Source organism: Pyxicephalus adspersus, chromosome 7 (genome assembly GCF_032062135.1).
Source record: "Pyxicephalus adspersus chromosome 7, UCB_Pads_2.0, whole genome shotgun sequence".
NCBI lineage: Eukaryota > Metazoa > Chordata > Amphibia > Anura > Pyxicephalidae > Pyxicephalus > Pyxicephalus adspersus.
The window spans coordinates 24583800-24604843 of NC_092864.1; the positions used below are offsets into that span (position 1 = coordinate 24583800).

Sequence of the window (21044 nt, forward strand, 5' to 3'; positions counted from 1 at the left end):
AGACCCCATGTGTGTAAATTTTAAACTGTTCATTAAAGGATTGCAGTGTAGTATGTAAATAGTTCTGCATGTCCATGATACATACAGGTAGAAAGAAGGGCTGATTTTACAATACAGGTATTGTTGTAAATTCTCAGGTACTTTGTATTAATCACAAAAATTTTGAAAAATATCCTTGCAGTGAGGCTTAGTAAGCAGGGAGACTGATGTGTAAATCAGCACATACACCTGAGGGGGGTTGGAGAGGTGGTTTGACAATATTTTTCACATTCTAGATGGGGTCAACATTTTCGTACTAGAGGTCCTCAGATCAGGTGACCTTGGCTGTTCTTGATCTTTGGATCTGTAACACAGTGACATTTACATACATTGTTAATACAGGTACTTATGATGTAGTAATGTAGTGATAATCACTGCATTATTACCCCTAATGACTTTTAGATTTCTAAAGCACGAAAATGATACAATGAGCATTACAAAATTCATTATTCTTTTTTTCTTAATATCTTATTCCAAAATATAACTGCATCGACTGATAATTATGAGAACATTTTTGTCCTGTTGTTAAAGCAAACACATTTGTAAATGAAATTCACGTAAACAACCAGAGATTTTATGTCAGCGGTTTTAAACTTTAGTCATCATGATGTCATGTTTTTGTTTATACATCTACAGAAATAGAAGGAAGAGTTTACTGCCAATTTATTTACTATTTGCTGGCTGTCCATTAATGTGGAGAAAGAGGTAAAAGGTTCAGAGATTTGGATAAGCTGCACAGCCACCTTGTGCTAAACTGATCATTCACCTAATATTCTGTACCTGTATCTTATAAATTCTAGACACAACAGCAATGAAGTCAATCTGTGTCTACGTCATTTTGCTAACTAACCAACAACTAGTGTTTACTATTGCCATATAACTTCCTACAACTTTAAGCAAGGAAAATCATATATGTTCATCAGCACTGACTGCAGATTGATTACTAAACATAACCAAGATAATTGTTTTTGTCTGTTATAGGGGTTACAGAAATAAATAGACAGCATTGTTAGTACTATACCATTGTTGCCTTGTTTTATCTCTTCCTTAACAAAACATTTGTTAAAATTGATTTAAAGAACAAGAACCACAGAGAAAATGTATAATATATACTACAGAATGTGACTGAGAAAAGTCAGATTGTTCATTTATATCTTTGTATATTTTTGCAGGTCTTATCACAGCTATAAGACCATAAAGGACTTTGTGAGAAGAAGACGCTGGGCAAGGTAAATAAAAGTCAGTTTGATTTGTTTGTTTAGAACACAGAGTTCTGTCTGTGCTTACGTGCTGCTACTAGAGGAACTAGTCACATGTAGGCAGTCAGTCCTGTTCCACAGTATGACAGTATGACACAAAGTGCACAACTAATAAACTATGTGCAAAACTATAAACCTAATAATAAAGTACTTTGAAAACACATCATATATTATTTGCTTGCTACCTAAGGTCAACCTGACCTGAAATGTTGTTAAAGTTATATAAGAGAAGTTTGGAGCTGTTATTTCTTTAAAATGTCTTAAGAAAATGCTCGATGCCTGGCTGTATCTGCTCAAAAAATATGTGAGTCACAGATACAAAATTAGCATATTTCAAATAAGTGTTACAGTTCCTTATCTTTATATTTGTTTGAAGTCACTTTGAATTCAAGTGTTAACATGAGAGACAGAAGGATAGCAAGGATAGGTCAAATTATCAGCCTTCATTAATCTTAAAAGGGAGCTTGTGTTGCCTGCCAAGTACCCATGTTAGGGTCACAATGCACATGCTATAGTAGAATATAGTAGAATTAAGTTGTATAAGCAGATTGTATGGTGTGTGGTGAGCTTAATTCATCAGATAGATTTTGGTGTCCTTGTGGAGCCCCTCTGAAGTACCTCTGTGCAGTGACTGTTTAGTACTGCTGGGCTCTCTGCATCAAACAAATATGAAAAACTTCATCTGTATTCATGAAACATTATCCAGTAAATGTGTTCCTAATATGTATCTGAAACCTGATTCAATTTTGGCTTCCCAGCACACCAAGTCTCAAACTTCAGGCAGCAGATTTCAGACTTCACATAATACAGGCAATGCGTAGCAATAACAGGAACAGTTTTCTGTTGTCTAATTGCTGTTTATGGGCCGTGTTTCTTTCATCAAACAGAACATCAGTTCTATGTAGCTAATTATACTGTGTTGAATTGAAAGCTTGGCCTAATTCCCTTTTTTTTCACAGAAAATGTAAAATCGTGACAAGTGGGCCATGGCAGGAGGTCCCCCCGATTTCCTTGAGGGATGTCTCCATATGTCCAAGCAGAGGAGTAAAAGATCACAAACCTATTTCTGTCTGGGGGATCAGCAACAAGGGGGATGTCTTGTGTCGAATTGGTGTCACTAAGGATAATCCTGCTGTAAGATTACTGTCTAGTTATAAAACCATAGTCTGAGTGTCACATTGGTGTCCTTTAACTGTGATTGCAGGCCCCTTTCTGAATATGCTAGTTGTCTGACTTTCTAAATCCATATTAAGGGAATCACTAACCCAGAGTAAGTATTCAGATCATGCAAGCTGAAGTGATGTCAGAAGTCTTTATCTGCCCAATTGTTGTGGGTCACAGACTCAATGGGTCTTATTTATACCAGAGAATGAATACCTGATTCTTGTTACATTGGATTTTGCTATGCACACATCAGCCCATCCCATTTCTAAAAATCAGGCCACTTTGTATATATGACAGCACCCCACAGAGTTCTCTCAGTAGAGAGAGCTTTGTGAGAGAAGAAGAGGTAATCATGTGTTCATGGGATATATTACTACATTCTGATTTTGAAATTAGATAAAACCTATTAATTAACAGGGACAACATTGAAAGCCGGGCAGCTAGTAAGTTCAGAAACGGGCATCACCGGTGGTAGCTGTCATGTTTTCCAGGTGATATTTTTCCCAGTCTGTTCTAAATTTATTTCCAGTCATGTCTCATGATAAAGATTTTTTTAAGCTAATAACCTTTTGTAAATCTTGCAGATTTCTTATTTAATAATCCTTCCAGTAACAGATAATTTAGAACCCCATTCCTGGCAATTAGCAGTAGCATTGTCTCCTTGCTGCATGCACTTCTTGGCCATTGGGCTTTCCGGGAGGGTTAGCAAATAGGCACTCCAACACTAAGCAGGGCACAGCAGTCAGATATGACTGTTTCTAATCACAAGACAGTAGTTTAATACAGTAAGTATGCAATATTTATTTTTGCATATAGTAAATAAACGATTAGCATTTATTACCATGATAAAATTTTAAATTAGTTTTAGCTTCAGCTTATAATGGTAATCCAGTAACATTTATATAAGCATTTGGAATGTATATGTAAACTTATTTTTGGCACATTTGCTACTTTCCATAGCCAGATCTCTTGAATATTTTCTGGCCTAATTCTAATCTTGGAACACTTGCTAAATGGGATAGAGGTGATCTGACCCAATGTCCAGTAAGTTAGCAGTAGGAAGCTGCAGTCCTGAACTAGGAAGTAGGTGTTTTCTTGCTGTACAGTGTCGCATTGCTAAGTTAAGGGATACATTTATGGCTTAGCTGTAGGTGATTGGTTAGGATTTGGGTTTGAGTATATGGTTGGGATAAGCTTAAGACTGGTAAACAACAAAGTTTGGGTAGAATATTCCTTTAGGTTGCAGAAGTGTGAAACAAATGCAATAAAAGTTATTAATGCAAAAAAAAAAATGGATATGTATTTTTTTTTTTTTAATTTAAAATGTATGTATCTGAGGTACACAGGCTAGAAAATTCTTGTTTGGTGGACACCTAACATTGCCAAACAAAATTGTATCTAAAAAACAATTGCTTTTCTTTAAAATCTTTAATTCCCATTATATATTATCCGATTTTTATTAGATCTGAAATTGCAGGCCTGCTATAGAGTTCTAATGCAAATTATTTAATTTGATTGTCTTGGAATCAAACCCTAGCTTACTGCTGGCTATTGAAAAAAGGAGGGCAGTCTCATCATTCAAACAATATAACAAAAAACTATTTGCCTTTTTTTTCATTGTCTTGTAGGGTTCTTCTTGGCTTCATGTTGGCACAGACCAGCCCTTCGTTTCTGTTTCTGTAGGAGAAGGACATCAAGTTTGGGCTATAGCACGTGATGGATCTGCCTTCTATCGGGGCTCAGTGTCCTCCAGTCAACCAGCAGGTAAAAATGATGAATACTTCCATATTAAAAGGGAATAGTATAACATAGTATGCATATTAAACCTATTGGTTTGTTGTAAATAATATTTTAGGTAAGAGATTATATCCTTGTATGTGTCATTTGTAATTATATATGTACGTTGGGACAGCCATACTTACTAGGTACAAATCCAGGCTCTGTTTCTTACTTTGCAATGGTTGTACTTAGCTGCTCCCTCTCCCAAGGCAGTCAGATGATTCATTAGAGACAACGCACGTCCATCAGTATTTGGTTTGTAGCACTGCAGTTTTTAGGGATGAAGGCAGAGCCTAAACTGGAAACCCACAATAAAAATACAAAGCAATACAAAATGTAAAGCATTAAAAAAAAAATTATAATAACCTAAAATATTCTCACTGAAAATGAGCTAGACAACAAAGATCATAGTGTGATGTAAGGGGAATCATAATAAGTTGAAGTTGAGGGTTTAAATAAACATCGAGTGAAGTCTTTCTGATGGTCACTCCAATACCTTGACCTTGATGTCCTTAAGCCATTTTGCCACAACTTTGGAGAAAATGTTGCTGCAGTGTATCTACATAAAGTTCCTTCCTCTTGATGTTATCTGTATTTTGAAGTGCACCAGCCCCTCCTGTTCTTTGGCTTGCAAGCCTCATTATTTTTTCTTTCAAACATTATGTAGATAAACAGATTGATCTTGGATTTATCAGACCAGAGGACATTTTCATAGAAAGTAGGATGCTTATCTGCATGTGCCATTGCAAACTGCAGTCTGGCCTTGATAATGATGGGTTTGAAGCACTGGCTTCTTCCTTGTAGCAGACTTTTAGGTTATGTTAAAGTGGACCTAAACTCAAAATGTTTACTTTATATAAAAGGGTAGACAATCTTTTTATATAAAGTAAAAATTGTATTTATTTATTTATTTTTTAAGTGCAACACCCTTTTTTTAAAAGCCCGGGAAGCTCTTGGCTGCTCAAGTTTGGGCATGCGCAGTGAGATTGGCAATCTTTTTCCCCATCTACGTCACCCGATCTTGCACCTGTGCAGTGTGAAGTTGGGTGACATACAAAGAAGAACTTGGAAGAAGAGATAAGTAGATTCCTCCGTGCCGAGCCCAAGAAGGATACCAGGACGACGGGGTACCCAATCAAAGAAACCTCACGATGGATCAACGGATCAGCGGGATCAAAGGTGTGTTTTTTTTTTTATTTTGACTTTAGTTCCGCTTTAATTTATGATCCTTCTTACTGTGGATAAAGAAACATATATCTACCTGTTTGATCTAGCATCTTCACAAGTTCTTTTGCTGCTGTTTAGGAAATAGTTTGCATTTTTTAAGCTATTTAAAGCTCAGTTATCAAAGTGTTAAACTAGTGACCCACTGGAATGGTGATATAGCCAATAAAAAGTGCAATAATCTGTTTTAGTAAGAAATTACTTTTGCCCTCCGCTAGGATATCCTTACAACTATGCCAAATGTATAAATAAAATCTGTGGAGGGGTTATAAAGTGAGTTTTAAAAACTTCATCATACCGGTACGTAAATTTCTGACCATCTGTATAGAAACAGATTGCTGTAATTAACGATTTGTGATATAAGACATAATGTACAACTTGAAATGTCACACTGGAGCATTGCTTTATGTTTTGTGCTGTAAATAGCTTAGGGCAATTTTGGCAGCCATGTGATGGAGTAGGCAGTGCACACTGTGTGGCAGTAAGTAAATAGCACACTCATATCAGAGGTGACCTTCTAGCAGTCTTAATAGAAAGGCAAATATGTGTCTGTGACAGTGGCAAACAGTCAAACTAGTATATTCTACAAACACACTCAAAGTGATAATCAAGATGTAAAAATAACTCAAGACAAATGTTTTTCTTTTCTGAAGGGTCTGTGCATATACTATTTTCTTCTATAAGGAAAGAGCAGAATTTGACAGCTTACTAAGTATATATCATGTAGTTTTAGTAAAGTTTAGCTGTGTTATTGCAATATGGTGTTGATCTGAAACAATGACAATTAAACAATGGCCAGTAATTAGTAAAGAGAATCTCTGCCTATAACAGAAAGCTGCATGAAGTTGGCAGCTCTGGATTGGTTTGTGCTTAGATGCTGCTAAAATATTCAAATTATTCATCTATTTCAACATCAGTTTGGACAATGACAGATTCAGTGGAAACACACCTTTTATTAATCTTTTCCATCCCAATAGTAAGAAATAGTTTCTATTAATATGGTTAGAGTCAGGTATAGATATCTAAATATTATCAATATACACCGCAGTTTTTAAAGCTAATACCTAAAGTCAGGCTGACAGAATATTTTTAATAATAATATTAATCCCTATTTATATAGCACCAACACATTACGCAGCACCGTACATTAAATAGGGGTTGCAAATGACAGACAGACCTTGACACTGGAGGAGGAGAGGACCCTGCCCCAAGTCATTAGTAGGTCATTTAGGAAGTGAAGAACACGGCTAGGGTTGTATTTTTCTGTGACTTCCCTGCTTAATAATAATAATAATAATAATAATAATAATAATAATAATAGGGTAGCTGTGCAATTTACAGTGCTTGTACCTACCCCTGCCATCAACAGCTATTACTCCTGAGGAGAGGATACCCATCACATACATTTTTAAAATCTTCCAAGGACTTGAAGGATTAAGGATTGTATTAACATTAAATGTTTCCCCAGAGCAGATTTTGCCAATTGCATTTAAAATGGAAAATCAAACCTTATGATGCATACAGAAAGCAAAGCCTGCATGAATGGATTTTGCTTGTTGCCTGGAATTTCTGTTTAAGAAAAATTAGAAAATAAGGCCAATCCTGGTTAAATTAATATTCAAACTAAAGGGCACCCTGCAAAGAAGAAATTGCTTGTTTTCGTCTCCTGTTACGGTACGTTATGGTATCCCACTGCATATAGTTGTTTGATCTGAAGCCCCTGTGTTATTACTGTATCCTATAGTGAAGTAATTGCTGGTGGGAGGAACCACGGCACACAGTGCAGGACCAGGAATGACACACTTCCAGAAGTGTTTGATTCTGCAGAACCTTCAGTGGGTGCTTTCTCAGCAGGAGAGATGCGTATACAATTTATTCTGCATAGAATGCCCTTTAAAAAAAAAAAAACATTCATTTTAAGTGTCATTCACTTTAAAATGAATTTGTATTCATGAATGTCTGTTTCCCCACCACATTCTGTGGCTCCTTCTATTTAATACTGTATCACTACAGGATAATTATTTGTAATACCCCTGTAAGTAACATTCTGGAATGTAAAACTGTGTATGACTGCTTTGTATTTTGTGTTCCTTGGATGTGTCTAGGGGATTGCTGGTACCACATTCCTTCCCCACAGAAGCAGAAGCTACAGCAGGTCTCTGTGGGACAGACGTCTGTATTAGTCGTAGATGAAAATGGTAAGTGCTGTGTTTTCTAAATAGGTATGTCCTCCCTAGCACACCTGTTCAAATCCTGGACACCATCTTTTATTTGCTCTTTTTCTCCCAGAAATCTATTAACCTCCCATTTTACTGTGTGTTGTCTGTGCTGCACTGAAATCCTAACCAATGTTATCAGCCCTACCCAGTATACAGGAGCACACACTTTAGGGCAACATGCTACTGCTACAGTACAGTACAATGTGTGAATGTTGTCACCCTGAGACGCAAAGGATGCAGGATAATTAAGTGAAAATTAAGAAAAGAAAACCTAAAGGAAAAATAAGGCACACACAAAGACTAAAGAGCTGCAGCATACTACTTTATTTTCCTAATGAGTTTAGATAAAGTTTAAGGTTAAGGTCTAGACAAAACTGCCATGCACACATTTTTTCATGAAATGTTCCATGTAGAGTTTTCAAATGAGTTAAGCCAATGCTGTAATCCAGGCATTATTGCCAGTTCTCTGACCTGTTCAGGCGTAGTTGCAAATAAAGACCCCCGGATGTTCCAATATAAAGGTTTGGGGAAGTAATGAGTACCAGTTGTAGCAATAGTAATATTTGTAGTAAGTTGAAGTAATAACACTTCTCTCCAAAGAGTCTTGCCCAGAAATGTTTGTATGTAAATCTGGGTCTCAACACTGCCTTACCACAACAATTTTATTAAGTGGTATTTTATTTTGTGGTATCAACACAACAGAGCTTGTTACAACTTGGCCAGCTTATGCTAAGTTGTCCACAGAGAGAGGTCTTTGGTTCCACTGGATCTTTAGATTCTATGGTCATCTCCTCTGCATTATCCCATTAAATTTATCTTGCAACAATTATGGTTGCCTGAGGTTTTTTTTTTTTTTTACCCTCTGGCTACATATTTAATTGCTTGCCCCATTCTGTGGTAGGCTGATGAAATAAAAGAATGAAGAATATTGTTACGTTGCTCGCTTATGGTAATGTTTAGCAGTATAGAGGGAGTTCATTTTGAGCAGGGGTCCTCAAACTTTTTAAACAGGGGGCCGGTTCACAGTCCCTCACACTGTCGGGGGGCCGTACTATAGTTTGAAAAAAAAACAGGAGAAGATTCTTATGCACACTGCACAAAATGTATTTATTGTATAAAAAACATGAAAGAACAATACTATATGCACAGCACACTTGCCGATCATTAAAAAAAAAAGTGGCATTTACTTTGGATTTAAAATTGCTTGAGATTATTCCTTTGCATGGAAAATGCACAGATAAATTTGAATTTTCACTGTGTGTATTGAAAATGCAAATTTATCTTGCATTTTCCATGCAAATGAATAATCTCAAGCAATTCATTAATTTGCTTCTTTTTATACACCCTACCCTACACCCAACACTACCCCACACTTTTTATTAATTAAACAAGGGCTGCTAAAAAAAACTTTGTCAGTGTCTGCTACCTGTCACTCACTGCTGTCTTCATACATGGATCACACTGCAGCACATGTGTATATGATCAATGTGCATAGTATGTTTATACTATTTACAAATGTACATTGATCATGTACACATGTGCTGCAGTGAGAACCAGTGCAGTGAGAAATGAAGGCAGCAGTGAGTCTCTGCTCATACCTTCTCTGCCTGATGGCTTCAGCCCGACAGCTCCAACGTTACCCCGCAACAGTGGTGTCACGTGACCGGGTTCCCTGTAGTGCAGATGGCAGGCAGCCAGAACTCAGGCAGCCGGGGGGCCGGATGGACAACTTCAGCGGGCCGTATTCGTCCCGCGGGCCGTAGTTTGAGGACCCCTGATTTAGAGACTTATTAAGGGACGGTTCTAAAGGGGGATCAGTGGGTTGCATTGATCCATGGTATTCTGACATGAGGAGTATCCAGGAAAGGAAAATTACAGTAAGGTAACAATTGTCCCAAATTTTACAAAGGTGGCCTGTTGCATGTACAGCTGAGTGTTAAGACACTCATTAAATATCTTTTATTACTATTTTCTAACCTACTAACAAAATGAGTGAAGTGTTTCTTTAGCAATATCTTTTGCTTTTCTGTCAGGAAATTTATGGTTTCGTCAAGGTACAACTCCAAGTTACCCTCAAGGATCGTCCTGGGAGCACGTGTCAACCAACATTCGCAAAGTATCTGTCGGCCCCTTGGATCAGGCAAGTTTTGGGAAACTGTTGTTTATGAAAAATAGGAGGATCTTTCACATAGTGACAGTTATGGTGAGGGGTTAGTACCGTACTTGCTGTTTATACCCTTAGAAATGTAGTAAATATAGGCATGATCTAGATGCCCTCAGATGTCTGTTCATAGTCCCTAGACATGAGCAGTTGCATCATATTTAGCCTATAGAGAGTGACAGAGTAGACACAATGCAGACAGCAAGGAAACCGATGCTTTCAGATTGGGCTTTCCAACCAGGGAATAATTTTTTTTCAATGACAAAACTTTTTTGCCTATTGACGTTCTAAAAATAGCCCATCTAGAAACTATCTTCTTTCAGTGGCATTTTTGGAATGATTTTATATAAAGTTTCTTACTGTAGCATTTGGCACCAGGTTTTGCCTTCAATCAAACTTATAAGAAACTGTGACACTATGAGCAAAGAGCAGTATCTGACAAGTAAAAGCAAAGTGTCATCCTATACCCCTCACACAACATTTCACCCCCTAGCTCATTGTGTAGCACATTCCCAGGTTTCCATTCCCTTATAGTAGATTGTATGCAAATCCCATGCCTCCATCCACAAATGCAGTGCAAGGGGCCTAAGCAACCTATCGGCAGCTCAGGAAGTTGTTGCGAGTGGTAAGTTAAACAATCCTTATATAGTATAGCCATCAGCTTTCGTGGACTTTATTAATATTGTTTCTTTTTAAATAGTTAAAATGTTTATTAGTCATATTTTAAAAATCTTGTTTTTACATACACTGTAAATTATGTAATTATGTATTGTGTATAGATTGGTACAACATATTAACAGATTACATATGCAGGCTGTGCTTCCTTCTGATTTATTTACTGATCTGTTCTCTGTGTCTCATGTTGGAATCTGTCCACTGATCATGTTGTCATCTAGGACTTAAGGCCAGGGGTAATGGTAAAAATTCTAAGAAAATAAAGTTTTATTATACGCAAAGAAACCACATAATTAAATTACATAGATCTCATCAGCACAGGAAAACCTTTCCTTTCTGGGAAACTGGTCATAAAATATGGGTGACAAATATTGGGTAACAAAATCCTATGTGTATGGAACGTGAGCCATTCCTCTTAGTAGCATTCCTCTTTCATGCTCTCTGTGATGAGAGAACACTCTGTCTCTCAGATTAGTCAAGCCCCACACACCTTGTAATAAAAATAATACAAACAGGTTTTTTTTTTAGTTTTAGCACCATGAACTATGGTTTTTGATGAATATATTTAAAAATTCCTTGCAAGTAAGTTAAATATAGGAAAGACATGTGACCTACATTTGTGTATCTGTAAAATTACCTTTTATGATACTTTTTACAGATAACTCCTAATATCCCCTGAACACAAATAACCTAGGTTGGCAGTTGGCCCCAATGATACAAAGAAAAGTCTCTGCATTAATCCTAATATTTTACAATGGTTATATTTTCTCTGTAACAGCCAAAGTGATTTTGTCAAGTGGAAGTAGTATATGCAAACCGAGCTTACTATGTATACATCTCCATATAGCCTGTTTTTTTCCTATAGTAAGGAAACATTTTTAGCAAGTAATATGTTACTGCTTGCAATTGATATAAAACAAGGCCGTTTAGAGATGCTATCATTTTAAAGTGACCATAGAATCCGAAATCTTTATATTCACGTTACCTACATGTTTGGAAAATATTGGATGAATGTAATGCTTCAGGTATAATATTTACCTGTTGTGATGATCACAGTGCTTCACCGACCTTGTCTTCTTTCACAGAGGATGGAGCCTTATTTGTCTTTTTTACGAGGGAAATGATAGAATCATGGTAACTCTGCCTGTTCAGTTTACAAATGTCTGGACACAGATCAGCCTATTGCTGCACAGCTTCTTACCTTGTGATTTGCACTCTGATAACTTGGGGGGTAGAAGACTGAGAAAATGCTTCCTTCTGTCTGCAGTAGATTAAATAAGCTTATAGAACAGCTTTTTATGAAAAAAAATGCTATTTATTGCAATGTCAGTAATTATTCACATAGACCTATAAAGTTACTAGGACCCCCCAATGTTGACGGAAGGCATGAGGCCTAATATGCTGCAGGAAGGGGGTGGTCACTTTTATTGCCTACCTAGATACCTGAAAAAATGTAAAGGAAACCCCTTGTTTTGTTTAATATTATTAATAAAAAATACACACAATGGGCTCTATTTATAAAACATGGTATCTGACATTTCCTAGTAGGAATCAGTTCCTGTCATTGAAACACATGGACCTGGAAGATTACCATGAGGGAATGTTTGAGGCAATGTCTGATTCCCAGTTTTATAAAAAAAAAACTCCATGTGTAGCTGTAAGGCATTTCACAAGCATGTTATTTAAGGGATTTGTTCTGTTTTCAATTTTGCTCTCTAATCAGCTTTACAAAACACTCTGCCCACCTATTTTAGCATTGGTGCATGTCCCTCAGTGCCTGGCTCCTTATAAAAGCTTGCCTTAAAAATGGACAGGATTTGTAAGCAAGATTTCTCTGCAATAGACTTCATTTGGGGTTTAGATCCAGGTTCTGGTTGCTGAACACTGGGGCAATATTACCCAACCCTGCTGGAACTGAACCCATTTTCAGTTATGTCTCCTCACATGCTCCCTCGATGGGTTATTATATACCAATGTTATTTTATGCAAACATATTCTACATTTGTCACTACGAAGAAGCCAGTCCAGTGCAATAATGTAAAACTGTGCATGGAGACAGAAGGTGGCAGAAAGAGCAGCACAGAGTTGTAAACAGAATGGTAAATATTTTATGAACAAAATGCTTTTTATTTTATGCAATCAGGGTTTAAATCTTATTTTAAAAAGTTGAATGCCAATCTAAAAGACTAAGTAAGCCATTCCAGCTCTACCCACAGAAAAGGATTTGTTATAAGGAAAAGCTGTGCCTACCCGGATTTAGTAAGTCTATTAACATGCACTGTGTACAATCCACCCAGGAAACGGTGCTTTATGAAGATCCTCTATTTACTAAGCAATTAAGCAGATGCATTCCAGGGTCTTTGATTACCCAATAAAATGTACTACTTGTCATTCCTTCCTTACAGAAACTAACCTGCACTGCTGCCATACTATGATACTACGCTGATTTATTTAAAATGTGTATGTGCTCTGGCATTGTTGAGAAATGGCTACACTGAGAAGCCTCACAGTGTCATTGCAATAAACATTTTATTACCACTTATTCTTTCCCATTGAATCAGAATTTTGCAAATAGAATATTAGCTCCTTCTGTTTTCCTCTTTGCAAACTGTTGATGGTTTTTATACCAAATATATTTTCAGCATAAAAACCTCTTTATTTAACAATTTGCCCATGGTTCATGGATTCCTTTGTCCCTGTAATCTTTACACATGAAAATATAGGACCTTTGTTTTTGCTGAACCAGTCTGAATTCGGAACAAAAATTCTTTCTTGATCCTGGGCTTCATTTGTCAAATACATATTCAATTATATGTGCAGAACTTAAAATCTTTGCCCCTGCAAACATAGACTTTAGCATAAAAGCATAGACTTTAGTTTTTAGAATTTATCTATTTTTGTAAATTAATATTAATGTGTTTTTCTGCTTTTTTTTTTTTTTTCTTAGATTTGGGTCATCGCAGAGAAAGTGCAAGGAAGCCATAGTCTGAGCTGTGGTACTGTCTGCCATCGTTTAGGGGTTCAACCTATGGCACCTAAAGGGCATTCCTGGGATTATGGAATTGGGGTAAGTATTATTAGTAGATACCCAAGCTATCTACATATTAACAACATACTATTAACCACTTGAATCCTAAGGTGCCATTTTAAAATCGCATAGAGGCGGCAGTTACAGTACATAGAATGGGAATATTTAAAACAAATAAATATTCCTGCCAAGATTTATCCTCAGGCCCCAAAAATGATTGAATGACCTAAATGACCTTTATGTTTATTGTGCGATCATCAAATGCCCACAGAAATAACTTGATGCAATTTAGATTCTTTAGAGCAGGATCAGACCCGCTTGGGGAACCTGCACAGCTCCCTGCAACTGGAACCTACCACTCTGTCACTCACACTCACTCCTAAACAACCAGCGTCTGCACATTTGGCAGCTGTTTATTCCCTATGTAGTTGATGCAGGCAGCAGTTCCCTGGCATAAAGTAGCAGTAACGGACTGTGAACATTCCTGACCTGAGAAAAGGCACTTCTGTGGTTATTTGTGCCCTTTCCAGCGTAACCTAAATTTATCCTAAAGTTATTTTATTACTCTACACAAACCATTTTTTTTCCACTACAATGTAGTTTCACAGGAAAGATAAAGCTCTTTTAAAGTAAAGCTAATACATTTGATTTGAGCTTTACCATTCCACTATGTTACAAAACAAAAATACACCTATGTCATGTTATTTTAAGAGTAAAACTTTGTTTTGTAAGGGGTAAATAATTAGAGTAGACAATAACAAAAAGTATTTTCTTTCTTTTCTAGTTATACAAATCTGCCACCAAATAAAAGCCTTATCTGCCCGTAAAAACAATATATAAACATAAAGGTAGGCTGCAAACACCTAAAGGCATAATTTGTGAAACCAAAACATTTATTCTGATAGATAGCTTCTCATAGTTTTGGTTTCCCCAAGCCAGTAGGCATGTACCTTGTACTAATATATACGACTGTAGTTATTTCCAACAAACACTATGAACAAAGCAGAATAAAGACGTTTAGCTTTTGCTTCCAAATGTTTGGTGGTGGTAGCACCATTTTATTATACTTGAATCTGTTTGAAACATTTAACACCCCTAGCAGTAATCTAGAGTGTGACCCGGGGTGGATTTTACTTGCAAAAAGCGGTAATCCTGAGACACACTCTGGGTTGCTTTAAGCTAAGAAAAACCCCACTTACCTTGCTCCGTTGTCGTCTAAACGTTGTCCTTCTGGTCCCTGCAGGTCCTGGGGACATGTCTTCTCCCTCCGATCTTCAGGCATGAAGTAAAGACCTGAGATCTGCGGGGTTTCACATGACATTGGTGCGGACGGAGCGGCGGGAAATTCAAATCATTTTATATTGGATTCAATACAAAACAGCTGTATTGAGTCCAATACAAAGAAATTTTCATATAAAATATATATATAATTATATATATTATATATGCTACTGTACGGGTATATTACATTTTTAACTATTTTTTCAACAGATTTTTTTTTTTAAGTTTAGTAATGAATTAATTCAATTTATTAACTATTTTGGAGAGTTATGCCTAAGAATTAAAGCCTACAATAAAAAATAAATTTCAATGCAAAAAAATTGTAATACTTTTTGCATGGAAATTTGGACAGAATTAGACCGCTAGGGGGGTTAAATATAGATTTGCACTCACGTTTTATAGGTGGTAAGAGTAGCTATTGCTGATTGATGATATTATTCTGTGTCTTTTCAGGGAGGTTGGGACTATATTACTGTCAGGGGAAATACCGGGTATTATAATGTCCAGCAATCCAAAACAAACTCCATTCCTCCCCTGAACAACCATGATGGAGACAAGGAGGAAGCCTCATCATCTACACAGTCCAATATTTCTACTGCAACCAGTTCCTAAGATAATCAGGCCTAGCCTTTAAAACCTTGCAATGTAGAGACAACTTCCTTGTAGTGTGCATATTCTGAAGGTATATTTGATTTTATATATTTCATACTGTGAACCTTTTAGGTGTAAATCCCTATGCTTTCCTCAAAAATGTGACGGAAATGGAAGCACGCCGATTTACTGTGACAGGGAAAGAACGGGAATGTTAAAACCCTGTTCCCCATTCAGTGGCTGGCGAAATCAAGCTTTTTGTGTTGTACATAGCAGAACTCCTGTGTAGTTGAGTCAGTGCTGCATTTATTTGTATAAAGCTGGCCATAGACAGACAGATTCTTTGCTGAAAAAAACAGGTGATGAGATATCTGACAGTCTTCACACAGCAGAGCTTTGGACCCACTGGGACACTTATATAATGGTCATAGTGGCACCTGTTCCTTTATTTGCAAAGAAAAATGAAGAATCCAGGCTGACCATAGAATGCTTTTTCCACCAGGTTACGGTAGTTGTTTTTTTCCTATGTAACCTACAAGGTACTAAAGAGTGGATCTAATGACACCACTATGAAGTCCTACCATGATAGTATTTGTAAACTGCATGACTTTCACCTGTTTGAGTTACTGGAAATGTGAACATGAATCAGTAACTGAATATGCACCTGTTTATGGAAAATATTCCTGTAAGAATTTAAGCCATCACAGGTTAAAGCACTTTAACCTTTGCTATCAATTTTTTTTTCTGTGCTGTGCTACATACTATGGGTCTCATGTGTTTAAAAGATGTGAAAGAAAAGTGTCAACATTTCCCACAACAGCCTGCAACAACTTGCGTTACATTTTTTTCTTGCACTACAACAAAAGAAGTCTAGAGACTGGTTTCTATAGGGACAATAGAGACACTTTCAATATGTATATGCAATGAATTACATTCATTGATGTACCAAATGTTTTGGTAAATTTGGTTTGTAAATATATTTTATTTATGTCTTGAAAAGAGGTTGATTTTTGGACCATGCAAAACTGTATATGTGAAGAGTGGAGAGCAGATTGTTGAACAGCACATATAATGTTTTTGATGACAGACCCCTTAGGGATTAGAAGTTGCAAAGTAGAAAACTGCTTCTTAAATTGTTTTATGATTGTCTTAACTGTAGGCAATTAACATAATGACATAAAATAGTATATGTTTTTTTCTGAGCCAGTCAGTTTTATTTGAAATTCACACAGAAGCAGCTGTTGATAAAATAAGAATGATACTTATTTTAAAGTAGAATGTGAATGAAAATTCTGCTTTTCTGCCCCCCCCCCCCCCCCCAACAAACGTCTAAGCCACTTGTACAGATGTTTGCCTCAAAAATTAGGGAAAACACCTAAGTCCCAGGCTTAGATGCTGCCTTCTGGCATGGGTGGCATCACCTTTGCTTTCACCAAAGCTTGTAATATAAAATCCTGTGAGAATGCACTTTCCAGGGATGCACTTTTGCAGGATTTTGAGATTTTTCTGTAAAGCCTGGTGAAATTACTTGTGCCAATGGGGACATGGAGATGAGGAAAGTATCTTTGATCTCATTTTGGGTGACTAGTTTGTTTTATTTTTGGCATAAAAAACTGCTTTAATCTAGGTTGTCTATTATTACCTTCACCTAGTACCCAGTTCTCAATGAGCGAGAATTAGTACTTTTTAGGTTTTTTTTTTTACGTTCTTTTTTTATTACACAATGTAGCCAAAAGGCTGCAAACATTACACCTAAATGAGCTGTTGATCCTGGCTCACCACCAACATTCCAATAATCCCACAGGTGTTCAATAGAGTTGAGGTTAGGGTTCCATACAGACCACTCCAATTCCTCCATACTGAACCTAATGTCTTTATGGAGCTGGATCTGTAACTCCTATACTGTGGATACAGTTGATTAGGAACAGAACAGAGTTTTCTTTTCTTCTTGTACTAGTTGGAAGCATAAAATTGTCAGAAGTGAATATGGTTGCAGTAGTACCCTTCACTGGAAGCACCTAAACTCAGTCATTTGGAAGGGATGTCCACACTCTTTTTATGCATCTCAGCTGGCATTTGACTTGATTTCATTTTTATTAAGCTAGTGTAGAACAGTGGTCGCCAACTGGTGACCCGCCAGAAAATTTTGGTGGTCCGTGGCCCTGTTCCCCGTATGGAAACAACCCGCCCACTCTCCCATCGCAGGCTCAGACCTGCTTGCTGAACATCCTGGAGGGACAGTAACGCACAACTTTTATTGCGCCCACAGCTGGGCGCTACTGTCCGCACTGAAATTTAGCAAGCAGCTCTGAGCCTGCGATAGGAGAATGGGGAGTTCTGGCATCATGATGTCACTCTGGGGGAACTTTCTTCTTTTTTGAGTGACACACAGCTCCCCGCACATGCGCGGTGCAGATTCTGTGGACTTAGTGGTCTGTGAGGTCCGAAAGGTTGGCGACCACTGATGTAGAATAGCCGAAGCTCCCAGATGGCAGAAGAAAGATTAAACATGATTGCTGATTGGCAGCTTTGGTTTATGGTTTTACTTTAGGAGACTGTGTGTCTCTTTTTAGCATTAGCATTGTGTTTTACATACATTACAATATACTAGCTGCACAAATGTTAGAAAAAGCCTACATAGTTTTACAAATTAATATAAATTATACAATAATAATATTATTAATAAATAATAATATAATTTTGATTTTATTTTTTCATAAGGAATAACTTTTTGGCAAAAGTTAAAACACTCCATTTAATTGTATTTTAAAATTGTAAACTGCTAAACTTATTTTTATATGGAGATATGTATAATTCTTTTTTTATATTTATTTCTCATAATACTCATCATCTGTATAAACAGGGCAAATGTAATGAGAAAGGAGAATAATATTGACCTAGCTAGTCTTTCCAATCTTCAGCTCTGACAGTCTGATGTCACTGATAGAAATGTTTAGGCAGTTCAAGAAAGTGCCAGTGGGTAAGTCTGAGACCTGAAATCTTAAAAATTAGTTGTCATAACCCTAAGGTAATGCATCTTTAGAACACTAAGCACACCAATTGAGTCTTACACATTCTTTCTGTCATTTGACTCCGTTTTTAGTGGTTACTGATTTTGATCAGCTGCATAGGCAATTATAAATAAAAAATCAGGCAAAACTTCCATCCTGCCAAATTCTTTGTAAAATGAATGCCATTCTCCAAGGGTCTCCCATTATGATTTAACATGCAAAATATACAGGGAGATTATTTCATAATTTGCCAAAAAAAGGTATTGTTGGGCAACAATCTAGTCCTATGCAAAGCTACATTTACCCAATAGCAATTAAAATTACTGAAACATTCACTGTAAAGATAAGTGCACTTTTGAAACACTTAAGGTCCTTAATATTCAAGCAAACCAATCAAGTTAGCAAACATAACTCCCCCCCCCCCCCTGAAATTTGTAAGTTCAGAGTTCCTGTCTGATCTCAGATAAATATTTCCACACATTTTTCTCTTTAACAAAACCAATTTTAACATATTAAAATATCCTTTACTTTTAAAGGCTATGAATGTTAGACATAAATGTAACATCCAAAGCTTGAGTTTTAGCACTGTTAGATGTTAGCTGTCCATAATTCCAAGGGGGAGGGGGATTAGTTGCAGGATGATCTGATGTTTTCTGAACACTCGGATCTAATGGGTACTGAATATTAGCAAGGACCTTAAATATCTACAAGGATGCTGGGGACAAATTCTTTTATATAATAACAGGAAGTACGGGCAACCTGGTTCCCCTTTCTTGTCTCTTTTTAATCTTATGTTTTTGACAAAATATTTTGGATAAAGCCATCTTTTTCTATGAAAAGAAATGCATTTCCAAAGATGCGGAGAGCTACCAAAGGCTCAAATAGACATAAAACAACATAATAGTATTTTACTACAAAGAAGCATTTATTCTTTGGTATTAACAGCTTTAACTTAAGCAGGCCTTTTTGGTCCAAGATATTGGCACTAAAAAAAATATCACTGAGAGTTAGATTATGTATTAAAACAGCAACCTTCCCACTTAATTTAACTTACCTTAAAATGTAACACATGACCTGATTTTAACACTTTACCTTTAATCAATAAAAGTTAATTCCTAATATTCAACTTAATATGTAAACCATAAAATGCCACACTTACTTTATTGGTCTTGAAAGTGTCAGTGCCATATCTGCACAGCCCCCCAAATTCTTTGATATCAAACCATTGACAGTGAATGAAACTTCTGCAGGATCAGCAGGACTGAGACTACTATAGAACTATAAGCAAACATAACATACCGAGTGCATTACATAACTACTGTGTATTACCAGTATACATGCCAAACATTACTTGCTAGTCTGTACTCATAGCCTGTGACACTTGCACAAATATACAACATAACTGTACAGAGAGAGACCAGAACTGTTACACTCATTGAGATGATCAATTTTAGAGCAGAAAGTGAAAAATCTGGAACAAATGGTGAAAAAGCTGTTATTTATTGTCAGCATTGTTTACTTTACATTGTTCTTTTTTTTTTTTTAATTTATTGTAATAAACCTCTGCCCATTGTCCTTCGTGTGCAGCAGATTCTTAATCAATATCTCTGTGTTTTAAATGTTTCGCATGAAAACTGTTATGTTGATATTCATGTCGTATAATATCCATTCTCTGTCAAACAATAAACTAGATCTGCCTGCTTCAGCTGCTGGCTTCCAGTGTATTATTTTAGATTGTCCTTAGGTGTGAACAGCAAGAGGCAAGGAAAGTGCACCTAACCTTGTGCTGTAAGGTATGTATTTGAAATATGTGGTAATAATACTGAATATGTGGATTTGTTGCCTGTATTGTAAGGGTGCCCATATGAAATATATTTACTAGCTAACAAAGATTGTTTTAGATTTAAGCCACATCAAACATTTGAGGACAGTGGTCAGGATGAAACCTGGGTTACACCAAGGCGTGTGTTTTTTTTTTTTTTAATTCAATGTGGACACTCTACTTGTTGCCACCATTGGTGCAGATTTTCTGTAGCCAAAAAAAGATGAGTGTTGGCAACTTGAATTGTACCTGTATTGTTAGCTGTGAACAACCAGGTCTTCCAATCTATGGAAAAAATCAAAGCGGTGTCTGGGATAATTTTACTAATAAACACAGAAAACCTCAACCATTTTAAAACTTACCTGTAATTTTTTGTGTAAATTCAGTTTTTAGCATTTTGCAATATTCAGCATATATATATATATATATATATATATATATATATATATATATATATATATATATAATTATATAGCTGTATTGTTTCTTGTGGACAGTCAGGATAGGTAAACCTATCTTCTATCTCATACTATGGCATGCCTTGATGTTTCTAATTAGGTAAATACAAATGTAATTTAAACAATACAGGCATTTGGGCAAAGATACAAAAAGAGCAATAGGAAAGTACGTATAAGCTGCACATATAATCATCCATGTGTTGCAGCAATTGGAGAAATATCCTTGGTTTTCACTCCCCTAGTGAACATTCTGACTGTAGTTACAGGAGTACATGTCTCTGGGACGTAGGGGCCATTTATACTAGATGTAGGTCAGAAAGGTGCTTGGATGGC

General features: G+C 36.5%; 1 protein-coding gene across 2 annotated transcripts in view; it reads left to right on the forward strand.

The window, feature by feature from the left end:
* TECPR1 (tectonin beta-propeller repeat containing 1) overlaps positions 1-20136 on the forward strand; it is a 47060-nt gene extending 26924 nt beyond the window's left edge. For both annotated transcript variants that reach the window (XM_072417834.1, XM_072417835.1), the window contains 7 exons: positions 1212-1268; positions 2258-2432; positions 4091-4226; positions 7571-7663; positions 9718-9824; positions 13468-13587; positions 15283-20136. In XM_072417834.1, the coding sequence (XP_072273935.1) occupies positions 1212-1268; positions 2258-2432; positions 4091-4226; positions 7571-7663; positions 9718-9824; positions 13468-13587; positions 15283-15441 (847 nt within the window). In that variant the 3' untranslated portion in view covers positions 15442-20136. The remainder of the gene's footprint in view (positions 1-1211; positions 1269-2257; positions 2433-4090; positions 4227-7570; positions 7664-9717; positions 9825-13467; positions 13588-15282) is intronic.
* The last annotated feature ends 908 nt before the right edge of the window (positions 20137-21044 follow it).